This window comes from Phoca vitulina, unplaced genomic scaffold, assembly GCF_004348235.1.
Source record: "Phoca vitulina isolate PV1807 unplaced genomic scaffold, GSC_HSeal_1.0 scaffold8, whole genome shotgun sequence".
Lineage (NCBI taxonomy): Eukaryota > Metazoa > Chordata > Mammalia > Carnivora > Phocidae > Phoca > Phoca vitulina.
The window spans coordinates 32,178,610-32,195,199 of NW_022589711.1; the positions used below are offsets into that span (position 1 = coordinate 32,178,610).

The 16,590-nt window shown below is 39.5% G+C and overlaps 1 protein-coding gene across 1 annotated transcript in view; it reads right to left on the reverse strand.

Annotated features, from left to right (window-relative positions):
- Positions 1-16,590, reverse strand: part of MYH15 (myosin heavy chain 15) — a 156,813-nt gene that overhangs the window by 109,071 nt on the left and 31,152 nt on the right. The window contains 3 exon segments of the mRNA XM_032406238.1: positions 2,753-2,871; positions 11,930-12,068; positions 13,317-13,420. Coding sequence (XP_032262129.1) covers positions 2,753-2,871; positions 11,930-12,068; positions 13,317-13,420 — 362 coding nt within the window.

Below are 16,590 nucleotides of genomic sequence, written 5' to 3' on the forward strand. Positions count from 1 at the left end.
CTGCGTGGCGCAATTAAGTGCCCAACTCTTGATTTCAGCTCAGGTCATGATCTCAAGGTCGTGAGATCAAGCCCCGCCTCAGGCTCCATGCTGGGCTTGGAGTCTGCTTGAGAGTCTCTCTCCCTCTCCCTCTGCCCCTCCCCCTCCTCTCTCTCTCTCTCTCTCCAAAAAAAAAAGATAAATTTTGTAGGCTTGTTGTCCAATTGAATGAGACATCTACACAAAGCACTTAGCATATGCTCAGTGGTTACTATTATGATTTTTTTTATCATTTTTAATCTTTTTAAAATTAAAACAACTTATTTTTAACAGGCATAGTTAAGACTCCCATGGAATCATAAAATACTGGACCTGAAGGACATTAGTTCTTGATAATGACATGTAGTGGCTCTCAACTGGGGATGGGACCTGCCCCTAAACGAGGAGTGCATTTGAAAATACGGAGGGCATTCTTCCAACTGTCATCTTGACTGAGTGCTATGGGCAGTGAGCACATGGGAGCAAGAATGCAAAACCTCTACAATGTGCAGGACACACTCACATCTGAAGGATCGTCCTATTTAGATTCCAGTCACCCCTCCACTGAGACACGGAGGAATTCCACCTCTTTGCTCGGTACTCAGAGAGGTGAAGATATTTGACCAAGGTCCCAGAGTTAGTCAGCATTCGAGCTGGGACCAAATTCTGTAAGTGTTAACACTGCAAGAATTTTTGCCATCTTTTGCAATTGTCATCAACAGAGCACATACATCTCTATTCTTAGCAGGGGCAATTGTCTCTATAAAGTCAGTAAAATTCCTAAGAAAAGAAAAGCCTTACAGTGTGCTTTCTTACTCTCTCTCCAGGAGCAGGAGAAAGAGAAAGAGACAGAGAGGATGGAAGATGAGGAATTTTTTTTCTTTTAATGTTGGATAATAATACATTAGTTTGCTTCACTGGTTCTATTATAGTAAAGGCTGGTGGTAACTCAGTTCCTGAGAACACACTATTAAAGAGGCGAAGGTTTGATTTTAGTCCTCCTCTGGGCTCATTAGTTTTACACAGAGCAAGCCCCTGTTCTATAATCATAGCATGTCATGCATGCATGTCGTGGCTAATGTGTTAAAAAGCAAGAAACTGCCAAACACCCCTAACCTCACTATAAGCAATAGCTCAACTACTTGTCCTGCTGATCACGGTTCAAATTCAGCTCAATATTTCGTTTACCTTAACGTCTATGGAGCACCTACTACTTGCAGGGCACTCTGCTAGAGGCCAAGGGTAAATTATTTGAGCCCATAGCCTCAAGGAGGTCCGGTGAGGAGGGAGAGCAAAAATGGAAACTGATGGGTTCAGTCTAGTATTGTGATAGAGGTAGAATTATTGATTGATAGAGTAAGTTAAACTAGGAGATTGCTGAAATGTTTTAAATAACATAGTCACACCAGATGCTTTAATATGCCAAAAAGAAATAGAGTTTATTGTCATCAAAATAACCGTCTTCTATCCCAGATTTGTACATTTGTCTATCGCATTTTCAGATTTAAAATGTATGTAGAGTGAGACAATCTAAATGTCACCTGAATATTAGCTGTGTGCCCTTTGCAGTGTTACTTATGTTCCCTAACCCTTAGATTCCCCAACTGGGAAAACATCAGTATGCCTGCTCTCTTTACCTCTGAGTATTGTTGTAAGAACAGAAGGAGACAATGCCTGTGAATGTCTTATGCATACTCCATGTGATCGTACCATTCCCTCTTTCCAGAAAGGGATTTCTGGAAAAGCACCCAGCAAAGAGGGGGAATTTCCATTTCTCAGTCCCCCTGTAGCTAAGGGGGTAATTAGACTAATTTCCACCAATAGAATATTAGTGAAAATGACATCACTTCTAGCCCCAAGCTGTTAAGGTGGGTGTACTTTTTCTACAAATGCTCTGTTCACCGTGTGCAGCATCTTTGGAGGCCACGTGTTACAGTGGCCAAACTACAATATGGAAGAAGGCGGTCCAATCTGTACTGGACTTGATGTAAGAAAGAAATATTTAGTTTACTGTCAGCTGAGATTTCAGTGTGTATGTGTTCCTGCAGCATGGGGCTATCACATACTGACTCATATGCATTAGAGATGTAAATTATTATTTTGAAATGCACTAGCATACTTAGATGGTCTCATTATCCGGCAGCCCTGGGAACATTTACTGCATTCTGACCAAGCTTCAGGATCGGCAGTCCTCAGAGCACTTGTTATTTTATCATTAAAACAATTCTCCTGGGTGCTGCACAAAACCCACATGACCTTCCATCTCTCATTTCTGCTCTCAACATCCCTCCTTCAAATACTAACTTGAGCCTATATTTTAAAACCCTATCTCAACTACTGTGCCTGTTACTCTAAAAAGTCAATATTCCAAACAGGCAGGGGATGCCAATTTTATTCATGTCAGAACTAATAGCTTTGAAAGCTTCTTAGTTGGACAACAAAGATGTTGGTCACAAGTAAAAGGCTTGCCTCCATCTGCAAAGAGACTTGTTACCTACGGGAAAAGTATCAAACAGTATATTAAGAATCTGGAAAGATTCTTAACACAAGAGCATTTACTGTGGTATGCATCACAAGGGAAAACATTCCGAACACTCATCACAAGAGCTCTTACTTGCTTTTTTATAGAAGCTCTTGTTGCAGACATCACCAGAAGCTGAAAAATAACAAGTACAATATGTATACATTTATTACAAGATCATAGAGTCATAATGCTCTGGAAATATCACCCTACCTGTTCTACATTTTGACCTCTAGTAACATATTCATTACCAACTCTGATTCTGGGATGGATCAAGCCCTTCACCAACTCAGAGGAATTAATGCCCATGAGGAAAGCAGCTTTGTCAGCATCTGGGCAGAAGAAAGGAAGTAAGGCAAGGAGGGAAAGTGGGAAGAGGGAAGGTGGGAGAAGGAAAAGGAAAACACTGTTAAAATTCATTCCATTATAGCCAAACAGACTCCCCAGAGAACGAGAGGAGGGTCTGTTTAGACAGATGTAGCAGGGAAGACTGTAGTTTTGAAATAAAATGTCTGAATCTTAAATGTTTATAAGACTTTAGTTCTTGGAAATGCAAATCAAACCACAATGAAATGCCACCTCACACTCACTAGACTTGTGATAATCAAAAAGACAGACAATAACAAGTGTTGGTGAAGGTGTGGAGAAATTGAAATCGCCACACATTGTTGGTTGGAACGTAGCATGGTATAGCCACTATGGAAAACAGTTTGGCAGCTACTGAAAAGTTAGAGTTACTCTAGGAATCAGAAATTCTACTGCCGGGTATAGAACTAATAGAAGTGAAAACATATGTCCACACAAAAAATGGCACACAAATATTTCTAGCAACATTACTCATAACAGTCAAAAGTGGAAAATACCAAAACATCCGTCAACTGATGAATGGATAAACAAAACGCAGTATATAGATACAATGGAAACCTTTTCAGCCGTAAAAAAGGAATGAAGTATTGATGCATGCTACAACACGGATCTAACTTGAAAATGTTATGCTAAGTGAAAGAAGCCAGAAACAAAAGGCCACACATTGTGTGATTCCAATTATATGAACTGTCCAGAATAGGCAATTCCAAAGAATATTAAGTAGCCCCTGTGGTTGCTAGGGAGAGAAGGGAATGGCGAGTAACTACTAGTGGGTACAGGATTCTTTTTGTGTTTTTTTTCCTCAAGTTTTTATTTAAATTCCAGTTAGTTAAGATACAGCATAATACTGGTTTCAAGTGTAGAATAGGATTCTTTTTGAAGTAACGGAATGTTCTGAAATTAGATAGTGGTAATGGTTACACAATCTTGTGAATATGCTAAAACTCACTGAGCTGTATACTTTAAAATGGTCAGTTTCATGGCATGTGAATTATACCTCAGTTACAAAAAGAATCTACTTCTTAATACTGGCCCTCTTCTGAAAAGAAATATTTATCTCACCCACATGGAAAATCTCATCTTTATTTTTTGCCTATTTTTCCCTTCCACATATGTACTGTAGATTCTTTCAATGAAACAGGGACTTGGGACATGTAATTTGATAATTCAAGACAACCACCAATAATCAGCATAAGCCAGGACACTTGTATTTATCAAAAACCTTTCTTTTCCTGTCAAGTCTCTGTTTGCTCCATAGTGCCCTCTGCTGCCCAACAGGAATACTTACAACCCACACAATGGCATTGTTCTAAAACAGTGCTCCCATTTTCTAAGGAAAGTGGGGGAAGACTGAGTGTTATCAGAAAGAGTAAATAAACATGTATCACATCATGTGTTTTTAAAAATGACAACAGTACAAGAGAAAACCACAGGCAAAAAGTTATAAGCACATTTCCAATTGTAGATTTCTTCAGTTATCAAATAAAAGGAATATTTCATTCATCTGAAACACATTCTACATTTTTTGATGAATGCTGATATATGCTAGCATATCTGATGTAGTCACTTTGTAAAATAATGTCTTACAATAGAAGGAAATGCAGTCATTCCTTACTTCACTAAAAAGTACAAGATTTCCTGAGCAATAACAACAGACAGGGAATAAGGTAAAAACAAAAAACAATTAGAGAGCTAATATGTCATTTGTATTCTCTATATCCATTTCCTCTTGTGGGCCTTTGAAATTTTCACAAAGGCTTAAAAAGCTTGAAATGTTTATTTGCTTGTTAACTAAAATCAATACATATTATACATACATTTTTACAAGCTACACACCTACTCTATGTCAGTGATAATGGCCCAGGTACTCAGTTGCTATGAAACCTTTCAAAACGCAAAGCCTATTTGGGAAAATAAATGGAAAAATCAAAAGTAGAGCAGACGTGTTCATCCTATGCTGAGATATCCGTGCTAAGAGTGCCATATTTGGAGACAAAAGCATGATTACTTCAAGTGGAGAATCCAGTGGATCAGAATCATGGCCTTTTTGCACTGGAAGGGACTTTAAAGAGCACACAAGCTAGAATGAAAATATTTAAAAGAAAGAGAGAAATGTAATGTGCCTGATCAATCTGAGTGGAAATGAATACTAACCAACAATGTGAAAAATGAACAATTCCACAGTATCTGTTCAGGAAAAAAAAGACAGGAGTTCAGTTTTCTGAGCTTTGGAAGCATTCAGATGGCCAATACAGGTAATAATAGTCACAAACTCATGCCTCCTTTTTCCAGTGTTAAGGACAGTCCTTTAAGTCTATTTTTATCCATGAACAAAGGAAACCCAAATTCTCTGTACAATATCCCACCTTAGGCTCTAACAGAAATAGCATCCAACATTACAGAATCATTTCCCACCCACTCCAGAGACAGCCAAGTATCTACAGAGAAGTATTATACTTTGCATTTATCCTACAGATCATTACACATTCTCCAGTTTTTTGTTGTGTTGTGTTGTGTTTTGTTTTGTTTAGACAGAAAACAATAGTCATCTTGTTCTAAAAAAATAAATTACTTCATTTGCACTAAGTTTCACAACTAAGGTGAAAATAGTTTAAGTCTATGAATAAATATCCATCTGACATTCAGGAAATGTTTATTATGAACACAGCAAGGTCTGTAAACACATTTTCATCGTATGACCTGATGTGTTCTCAAAAGAGGCTTTATGAAATTCCCACCATCACGCCCTAGGACCTTGTGAATAAACCCATGGATTTTCATTAGGCTGTCTGATAGTTTAGCCAGAACAGGTGTTCTCAAACATTGGCTGGATCAGAATAGCCTGGAGAGCTCATAAAGGCACAAAGGACTCGGCTTGCTGAAGGTGGTTAGGATCTGGGCCTGTTTTATATTCCCCAGGTGATTCTGACATACATGAAGATTTGAGAACAGAATCCATATTATAGTGGTCCTCAAACTTAGGTGCACATTGGGGTCACCTGGCAAGATGTCAAAACAGATAACAATGCCTGTGCCTACACAGATTGGTCTGGGTGAGGCCTGAGCTCCAGAAATTTCAAAGCTCCTTGGGTGGGTCCAATGTTAAACAGAGTTTGAGAGCTATTCTCTAGAGAATGGTAGCCAGGTCTAATAAATACATTTTTTTTTAAGATTTTGTTAGTTAGTTTATTTATTTATTTAAAAGAGAGAGAGAAAGAATACACATAAGCAGGGGGAGGAGAGGAGGGGGAGGGAGAGGAAGGAGGAGGGGGAAGAATCTCAAGCAGATTCTGCGCTGAGCACGGAGCCTAACACAGGGCTCGATCCCAGGACCCTGAGATCATGACCTGAGCCAAAACCAAGAGCTGGACGCTTAACTGACTGAGCCATCCAGGCGCCCCTAGTAAGTGCATTTTGAAGTCAAGAAGATAGCATGAAGTCTGACTTTACCTGAAAACAAGTAAGGCGGTAGAGGAAAACAAAAGGCAATTTTCTCCAACCTTATAATTTCATCCTAGTTCAATCCCATATGTAAACAATCAGATATAAAGAAAGGAACAAAATCCAGTTTTGTCAATCCACAACCCGGCTAATGTGGAAGAGGGGTTAAAAGAATGACATTCAACTGTTACCTTTTATGTAGAGTTATAATATTGTTTCTGAGCTGTTCACATTTCCCTAATTTATTAAACAAAGTTTACCGATCACTTGCTATGTGCAAGGCCTAAGTGCTAGACGCTGTAGCAAGAGAGATAAACAAGACAAGAAATTTGACATCAAGGAGTTTATAACCCATGAGACTAAATAAAACAGAAAAAAATAACAAGTTAGTAAAACAACTGCTTATCAGAGACAAAGAAATCAATTATTATGAAAGTTTGAAGGAAGGAGAGATCCCTTCTGGACTGCCTGACCAGGGAATATTTCAAAAAAGATACAGTATTTGATCTGAGTCTTGAAAGATGAGAAGGGTTTTGATAAGCAAATACAAAAAGAACAAGCATTTCTGAGACAGAACAGCCTGACTTCCAGGCATCGCAGTAGGAGAGAGCTGGTATGGTTAAAGACTGGACCACGCAGTCCGGGGCTGAGCAACAAACTGAGAAAAGCGAGTGATTTCTGGTCACAGAAGACTTCTGACGCCAATCACTACAAGGTGATCTTTGAATAATGGGGAAACATTAAGGGACTTTTAGTAAAGAAATGGCATAGAATCAGGCTTCACAATGATTAATTTTGTGCACGTGTGCAAGACAGATCAGAGTGGGAAGAGTAGAGAGAAAGTGAACCCATTGCAAGATGCCAACATGCAAGGTGCTGATGGTCTAAACTGGTAATAAGAAATGGGAAAAGACAGAAAAATGACCAAGAGGGTTCTGCCCTGAGAAGTAGAGGAAGGAGCAGCATCGTGAATACAAAGAGAAGTCGACAGGAATACATCACATGGGAAGAGAAGAGGGTATTCATTTTAGCCATGCAGTTTAGGATACCACGAGATTATGCAGTAGAAAGAAATGTGGGGTTGGCCCTCAAGAAAGAAGCAAAGGCAAGAATGCCCCCTTCGGTTTGGGTGCCTTCTCCCTTTCCACCCTCTTCTCTGTCTGTCCAGCTCCTTCAATCCTCCTTCCATGGTTAACTGGGGAAAAAAATCACCAAAGCTTAATATGTTAACAGCCCTTAGAAATCAGTAAGAAAAAGCCAATTGTTCCAAACAAAAATGTTTTCAATTTTAAAAGTAGGCCAAGGATGGAAACAAAAATCCGAAAACAAAACAATGCAAATAGGTAACATACAAAAATTAATTTTATTAGTATTTAAGTATAAAACAAAAGCTGGCTACTTGACAATAGAAAAATAATATTAGTGAACGTAGTGAGAAAGTTACTCTCAGATGCTGCTGATGGGAATATAAATGGTAAAACATAGGGCAGCTTGAGAAAAAAATTTACTCTTAGAAGTTTATTCTAAGAAAATTTTATAAATATCTTTGAATCTGTAAGGATGTTCACCACAAATTTGTTCATGATGAAATAATTTCAATATTTAATGAGATATTTAAACTAATTATCCATACAATGGGACATTTTGTAGCCATCTAAAAAGATATTGCAGAAAAGACGAAAGATGTTCACACATAATTTAGTGAAAAAATCTAGTATGGAACCTGAAGAGTATGAACATATATATTTTAAAAAGTTCCTTGTGCATATTCAACTATAAAAACACATGAAAGTTAGGTCCTGTGGCATTAACAGTGATTGTCCCTAAGCAAGTAGGATTCTTTTAAGAAATAATTATCTACTACCAGGTGCCAGGCACTGTTTTAAAACCTAGAAACACAGCACTGAACACACCAAATTAAGTTCCTGCTCTTATGGAGCTTACATCTGATAAGGATTGAGGAGTAGGATGGTCAATTAAAAAAAAAAAAAGCTGTATGAATGACACAAAGAAAAAATATTCAGGATAAGCAGATAGCGATAGGAAGGTGGTGGGAGTGGTCAGGGAAGGCTTTTCTGATAAGGTAACATTTAAGAGGATACCTTAATAAAGTGAGGAAGTAAGCCATGGAGATGCCTAGGAAAAAAGAGCTCCAGAAAGGAGGAGGAGTCAGTGAGAAAGTCCTGAAACAGGAGTGCTCACATGCTCTAAAAAGAGCGGAGAGATTAGTGGGGCTGAGAGAAGGGAATGAGAGAAGGAGAAAGGGTAGGTGAAGATTCTGTACCCTATTCTGAGGATAGGGGTCGGTGGGGGTGGGTGGGTGATTCCACACCAAGCAATTCTGCAACACCAGCTGGGTATCCTACCCTCAACTCAATTCTATCCAAAGATAGCATCAGATTCCATGGGTTAAGTGTTCAGTTCAACAAGATTGTTACTCCCCCACTTCAGATGTTAGTTGCAAGTCCAGGTTGTCTCCTGGGCTGTTGACTCACAGGCTATAGATTCATGGCTCCAGTGACCCCCTCCTTGGGTTCAATTAATTTGCTAGGGACTCACAGAACTCAGAGGAACATTTTATTTACCATAGGAACAGTTTATTATAAAAAGATATAATGCAGGAACAACCAGATGGAATAGAAGGCAGAGGGCAAAGTATAGGAAAAGAGTGCAGAGTACAGTTTCCTCCCCAAATCTTCATGGGTTCACCAACCTGGAAGCTCTCCAAACCTGTCCTTTTGGGTTTTTATGGAGATTTCATTTCAAGGACATGACTGGTTAAATCATTGGCCATTGGTGATAGAAATCGATCCTAAGCCCTCTCTTCTCCCCCGTTGGAGGTGGGACTGAAAGTTCCATCTGTCTAACCACACGGTTAGTTCCTATGCTGACCAGCCGCCATCCTTAGGTACAGTCCAAAAGTCACCTCATTAACATAACAAGATCACCTGTATTGCTCTCATCACTTAGAAAATTCCAAGGGTCTTAAGAACTCTGTGTCAGAAACTGGACCAAAGATCAAATATAATTTATTTTATTATAAATCACAATATCACAGTAGGAGATGGGATTAGAGAGATTTAGAAATATCACAGAGGACAAGGAGGCTATGATGAGAACTTGGGGTTTAGGAGGTGCCTGGGTTACTCAGTCAGTTGAGTGTCCAACTCTTGGTTCCAGCTCAGGTTATGATCTCAGGGTCCTGGGTTTGAGCCCCTCTTTGGGCTCTGCACTCAGCATGGAGTCTGCTTGAGGTTACTCTCTCTCCCTCCCCCTCTGTGTGCATACATACACTCTCTCTCTCAAATAAATAAATCTTTTTTTTTTTTTTTTAAAAAGGACTTAGGGCAATCAGAGAAAGACATGTATCATATGACCTCACTGATATGAGGAATTCTTAATCTCAGGAAACAAACTGAGGGTTGCTGGAGTGGGGGGTGGGGTGGGAGGGATGGGGTGGCTGGGTGATAGACACTGGGGAGGATATGTGCTCTGGTAAGCGCTGTGAATTATGCAAGACTGTTGAATCTCAGATCTGTACCTATGAAACAAATAATGCAATATATGTTAAGAAAAAAAAAAAAAGAAGAGGATAGCAGGAGGGGAAGAATGAAGGGGGGGAAATCAGAGGGGTAGACAAACCATGAGAGACGATGGACTCTGAAAAACAAACTGAGGGTTCTAGGGGTGGGGGGAGGATGGGTTAGCCTGGTGATGGGTATTAAAGAGGGCACGTTCTGCATGGAGCATTGGGTGTTATGCACAAACAATGAATCATGGAACACTACATCTAAAACTAATGATGTAATGTATGGGGATTAACATAATAAAAACATTTTAAAAAAAGGACTTAGGATTTAAGTAAGATGGGAGCTATTGATAAGTCTAGAGTGAAGAGAAGACATGAACTGACTTATACCATGAAAGGATCACCACTGGCTGTTCTGTGCAGAACTATCAGTAATGAGACAAGGGTGAAGACAGGGAGACCAATAAAGAAGCTATTGTAATAATCTGGTAAGAAACAATGGCTCAGACTATGGTAGCACTGGACATGGTCATGGTAAGTAGTGATGAGTTTTATATATATTTAAAGGTAGCCACAACAAGGCAGAGACAAAGGAGTTTAGGATGATGCTAAGAGTCAGGGCAACTGAGAGAATCCAGCTGACATTTACTAAAGACTGAGAAATGAAGAGTTGGTAGTAGGGGCTACCTTATACCCATTAGGATGGCTACTATTAAAAAAAAATTTTTAATAAGAAATGATAAATGTTGACAAATATGTGGAGAAATTGATAGCATTATGGCATCGCTGGTGGGAATGTAAAATGATACAGCCACTATGGAAAAGAGTATGGTATGGTTCCTCAAAAAACTTTAACATAGAATTACCATTTAATCCAGCAAGTCCCTCTCTGGGCTAAACACCAATATTCACAACAGTATTAATCACAGTAGTGAAAGGTAGAAGCAACTCAAATGTCCATAAATGGATAAATGGATAAACAAAATGTGAAATATACATACAATGGAATATTATTCAGCTTTAGAAAGGAATGAAATTCTGACACACACTATAACATGGATGAATCTTGAAGACATTACGCTAAGTGAAATAAGCCAGACATAGAAAGACAAATACTGTAGGATCCCACTTACATGAGATACCTAGGGTAGGCAAATTCGTAGAGACAGAAAGAAGAATAATGGTTGAGAGGGGTTAAGAAAAGGGGGTAATAGGGAGTTATTAATAGGTACAGAGTTTCCGTTTGGGATCATGAAAAAGTTCTGGAGATGGATACTGGTGATGGTTGCACGACACTGCGAATGTACTTAATATCACTGAACTATACACTTAAAAACAGTTAAAATGGTAAACTTTATATTATGTATATTTTACCACAACTGAAAATATAAAATTTTTAAAAATAATTTATTGAAAGATTTGAATGAATGGGTTTTCTCCTTTGTGTTTTAGTAGCCAGGGAGTTTAATAATAAATGAAATAATTACAATTACTATGCTTTCTTCTTTTCCTAATTGTGATTTTCCATTTTAATGTTCATTCCAGACAGATCATTCAATGTAAGATGCCTCAGATCTTTTTGGTAAACAGGCAAGACTACAGATTTTTTTCATGTGAATGAAAAACAAAGGGAGATGAAGCCATTGCGGTCTCAACCCAATGGAAACTCTACCTTGGGAATTCTAAAGATCTTTGTCCACACCTCCATTATGTCACTTAATACATCTTCTGGTAATTTGCTCCTGTCTCTGTTTTTCTCAGCGGGCTATGTGCTGACAGCAGGGCTCTCTCTCGTCAAGCCTCTATTACCCACATTTCGCAAATTTTCTGGCATTGTCAATAATTAAGGACTGTTTCTCATTCTGAGATACAAGAATTATACATCAGAAGGGTGGTTAAGAGAATAATTTTGAGGAGCAGCAATCGAGGGAGATCGCTGATCAGTTTCAACATTTTCAAAAACCGAGAGGCGAGGTAACTGCCAAGAGAAGGGAGCAGGCCTGGGGTCGGCGAACTGAAGACAGTATGTGCCGTGGCCTCAAAGTAACTCTTACTTGCTGTGCCATCTGCCTCCACTTGTTCTTCTCTGGGTTTCTGTTTAAATTTCGTGTTTCCAAAGTGCATGATGGCTCCAATGAGTTTATAGGATCCACGCTTCTCCTCAGGAAGAAAGCCCAAGATGTCCATGGCCTGCTGTAAAAAGAGAAACAGATGGCCATGTCTTCATTTGCCTAATGGCTGCAGTAAGCCCCTCACCCCCGCTGCGTGTCACACTTCCCTACACTCCACGGGCTGTCAGAGGGAATGAAACAGATCGCCACAGCCCGAGGTGTGACAGCTCTGTTCAAAGCAATGCAGATCAGCCCTGTTGGCACTTGGTCACCCACAGTCTGCCTATCCCTTTAAAAGAGAATTAGGAAGGCTTGTTTAACTTCCAGAAGTTTTAGGACTTTCCTTCGATGCCCTGCTCCCCTCCTCTCCCTTCCAGCCATTGATCATTAGCTGGCTCTGTGAGGTAAATTATTTTGCCTTCCATCGTTATGGCAGAAAGTAGCACCAATATCTGACGGGTTGCTTATTTTGGGGGCTCCCCTATGTCCCCCCAACTTTATTCAAAGGGAAGTGTTTCAGAAAAGAAAAAACCACGGCACCGGAAAACCGCACCCTAAGAAGCCGTTGCACGTGATGAGATGTGTGTTCTCACACACTCCCAGAGGGTAGAAATCGGTACGATCTTTCTGGTGGTTAATTTAGCATATGTGTCAAGAGACTATAAAAAATTCATAATCCTTGCCTAGTAATTTCACTTTGGGGAATGTAGCATAAGGTGAATCTAATATACAGAAAAAGCATTTACCTACAAAGATATTTACCACAGGAGAAAACAAAACAGAAAATCTTTGAGTCTAACAATAGGAGAATGGCTAACCACACTACAGGACAAACGCCTGGTAAAATATTAAGTATTCATTTAAATGTTTATGAAGAGTTTGTAAGAACACTGAAAATGCTTATATTACAGGATTAATCAAAAAAGCAAACTGTATACTGAATAGCGTATGCAGTGTGATTATGCTCTTTTATTAAAAAAAAAAACGCCACCAAACCAACTATATATAGTAAAAACCTCAAATAGAAAAAAAAAAAAAAAAAAGAAGAAGAAAGACTATAAAGACCTATACCAAACAAAACAGTGGTTGCCATTGAGCTGAAACGTCTTCCTATCTTTCCACACATTCCAAACTTACCATACTCACAATGTGTACTTTTGCAGTAAGTAAGTAAACTTTGAACAGACACAGACTTAGAGGGACTCCTTGCACCCTCCACCCCTAGAGGAAGGAAAGTGACTTCTCCAGGACCCTTTAGAAGAAGGATCTGAAATGCTTTCATTTCTCATTGTCATTACCAAACTTGGCGTTAATAATTAACGAGCCTTACATCAGGGGTCAGCAATTCTTTAGCATCATCCCGGCTGTCCAGAGCAACTACTCCATGGGAGCAAAAGGGAAAGTCAGAGGGATTTTCAGACACCAGGAGCATGTCTGCAGTGGGAAAACCATCAGTTAAACGGTTAAAGAAATCCACAAGGCTTTAGAAAATAATTGACCGATATTCACAGTTTACTCTTACAGCTGATAGCACACTTGTAAACAAGCCAAAATAAAATCCATATTCTACAGCCAACCCTCTGCAATCAAATTTTGCCCTCTATTAACTTGTCAGTCATGTGTTAATGCCTCTTCAAGAGAAGACCAGGCAGACCAAATCCAAACGCAGATTCAATTGCAGCAGCTTGAATTGGTGTGAAAAAAACAGATAATGCGTGCTGGCAAAACTTTGAAAACAGGAATTTGGCCTAGATGCACGGTTGAGGGCGGAGGACAAAAAAATATTTTGTAAAATTATAACAGGACTGAGTTTCAAAGGCTAGGAAGTGGGCAGACCCTGGGGTTAAGCACCCGGGGAACATTAGCAATGTATCCTGTCATATCACATCCTCCCTATTAGGAGGCTGAGGCTGTCTTTCAAGGAATCCATAAATCAGCGTCCGTGTTCAGCACTGCACCTCTGATGTGTCTAAGACTCCTGACATGATTCACTTAGTCAGGAAACATAATGCAGGCGGAAGCTAAGCGGGCTGTCAGCAGCACATCAGCAACGGGCTTGGCCAAATCACATTAACCGCTTAATGCCTCCCACTTGCTCCCCGTGAAGTTTCTTGGAGCTGATCTGATTTTTGTATTTATCACTTAGTGAAATGAAGCTGCTATCCTCAACCCCAAATCTCAGAAACAAATTGCACTTTTCGAACGTTCACGGCAGCTTCGTTTAGAAACAACCCAAGTGTCCATCAAGAGTTAACAAAGTCCTGTGTGTCCGTACAATAGATTATTCGTCAGCAAACGAAGGAATGAACTATGAATATATGCTACAGCATGGAAGAATCTCAAAATAATGATGCTGAGTGAAATACGCCAGACAAAAAAACAGTATATACTGTGTGATTCCAACTTATAAAATTCAAGAAAATGCAATCTAATCCATAGTGACAGGAAGAATATTAGTGGTTGCCAAGGGTCTGGGTGGGGAGGGGAAGACTCAGAGGAGTGAGAAAGGACAGAGAGGGGAGTTACAAACGATCACGAGAAGACTTTTGAGCAGATACGTGTATTATCTTGATGGCGGTGACGGTCTCGGGCATATATACGTGTCAGCATTTACATTTATGTCGACAACACTTCAATGAGGCTATTTTATAAAAGTTAAAAAGTAAAAAGAAATTGGGCCAGCTCAAAGGAGATCAAGCTGAAGGCAAGTACTAGATATACAGTATATATATTTAATATATATCTAATAGAAATATGATCCTTAAATCCTTACTTGAATGATTGATTCAAATGTCCCTGAAATGTTCATACTTCCCAAGACTCTCTTTATGTTCTTTCTCATGCCTCACTTTCTATCAAGAAAAATTTGTTGAGCTCAAACGATGTGCCAGGCATTATTGTAAGTTTTAGAGATACATCAGTGGGGGGAAAAATATCCTGCCCCCATGAAGCTTCTATTCTAACGGTAGAGACAGAAATTTTAAAAATAAGTAAAATGTATGAAAATACATGAAATGTACAATGGTAATAAGTGCCATGGAGAAAAATAGCAGGGAAAGGGGGTAAAATGTATCAGCAACACAGGGGTGCCTGGCCGGCTCAGTCAGTGGAGCATTCAGCTCTTGATCTCCGGGTTGTGAGTTTGAGCCCCACATTGGGTGTAGAGTTTACCTAAAAATAAAATCTTAAAAATACAAAGCTACAGTTTTCAATAGAGTGGTCTGGGAAGGCCTCCACAAGGTGACATTTCAATAAAGACCAGCAAGAGTTGAGGGAGAAAGTAAGTGAGGGAAGAATGTTCCAGACAGAGAAGAGCAAATGCAAAGGCCCTGAGGTAGAAATTTGCCTGGCATTTTGAGTGGCTAAAGGTGGGTCAGGAAGGGGCAAATTAAGGAAGTGGGAAGTAGTAGGTTATGAGGTCAGAGAGGCATCATGAGGACAGATCATAATTCCTCACAGGCCAGGGTGAGGATTTGGGCATTTATGCTCTATGTGAGGTAGAAAGCCACTGCAGGTTTTTGAGCAGAGGAATGACATCATCTGATTTTTTTTTTTTAATTTATTGTGGCTGCTGGGTTAAAGACAGAGGGAGCAAGGATGGAAGCAGGACTATCAAGCAGAAGACTGTTAAATAATCCAGGAGAGGGGCACCTGGGGGGCTCAGTCAGTTAAGCATCTGCCTTCAGCTCAGGTAATGATGCCAGGGGCCTGGGATTGAGTCCCACATTGGGCTTCCTGCTCAGCAGAGAGTTCGCTTCTCCCTCTGCCTGCTGTTCCCCCTGCTTGTGCTCTCTCTCTGACAAATAAATAAATAAATCTTAAAAAAAAATCCAGGAGAGAGATGATGGTATTTGACCAGGGTAGTAAAAGCAGCAATGGTAAGGAAGTGCTCAGAGCGTGGATTTTGAAAGTAGATGAAAGAGGTGAGAATAAGGTGGGAGAAACAGAGGAGTTCAAGGGCTTGTCTTAGACACATTACACTTGAGATGCTATAATGAATACATGCTATAACATGGAAGAATCTCAAAATAATTATGCTGAGTGAAATAAGCCAGACAAGAAAAGAGGATATACTGTATAATTCCATCTTACAAATTTCTAGAATTTTTTTTTCGTTTAAAGTGTTTTATTTTTGTGTAAACTAAAAGGAAATTGACACACTAAAATCGCAAAAGACCTTGGGCATGCACATTAACCTTGTTAAGGGTTCTTCTACATGTCTTTCTTTTCCATAGGAATTTCCCTTAAACGTTTAAAACCCATAGTTTTTACTGCATATACAGCCTAAACCATGGCAATCTATGATTCTGTCATTTTACACTGTGCAAAATCCTCAAAATATAGTGGTACCATAGGAAAAAAAAATCAGTCACAAGTAAATTCCATTGTAAGTCATTCATATAATTTGGTTCTTCTCCAAACCAAGTCGAGATATAAAAGAGTCAGTTAGCTAGGAGTCTGGAATCCTGGAGAGAATCTGGACTCGTGATCGAACTGTGGAAGTCATCAGATGGGAACAGTCTTTAAAGCTGTCAGTCTAGATGAGGTCACCACGGGTTAGATGCAAGGACTGAGCCCCAGGGCGCTCTAAAGTTATAGGCCAG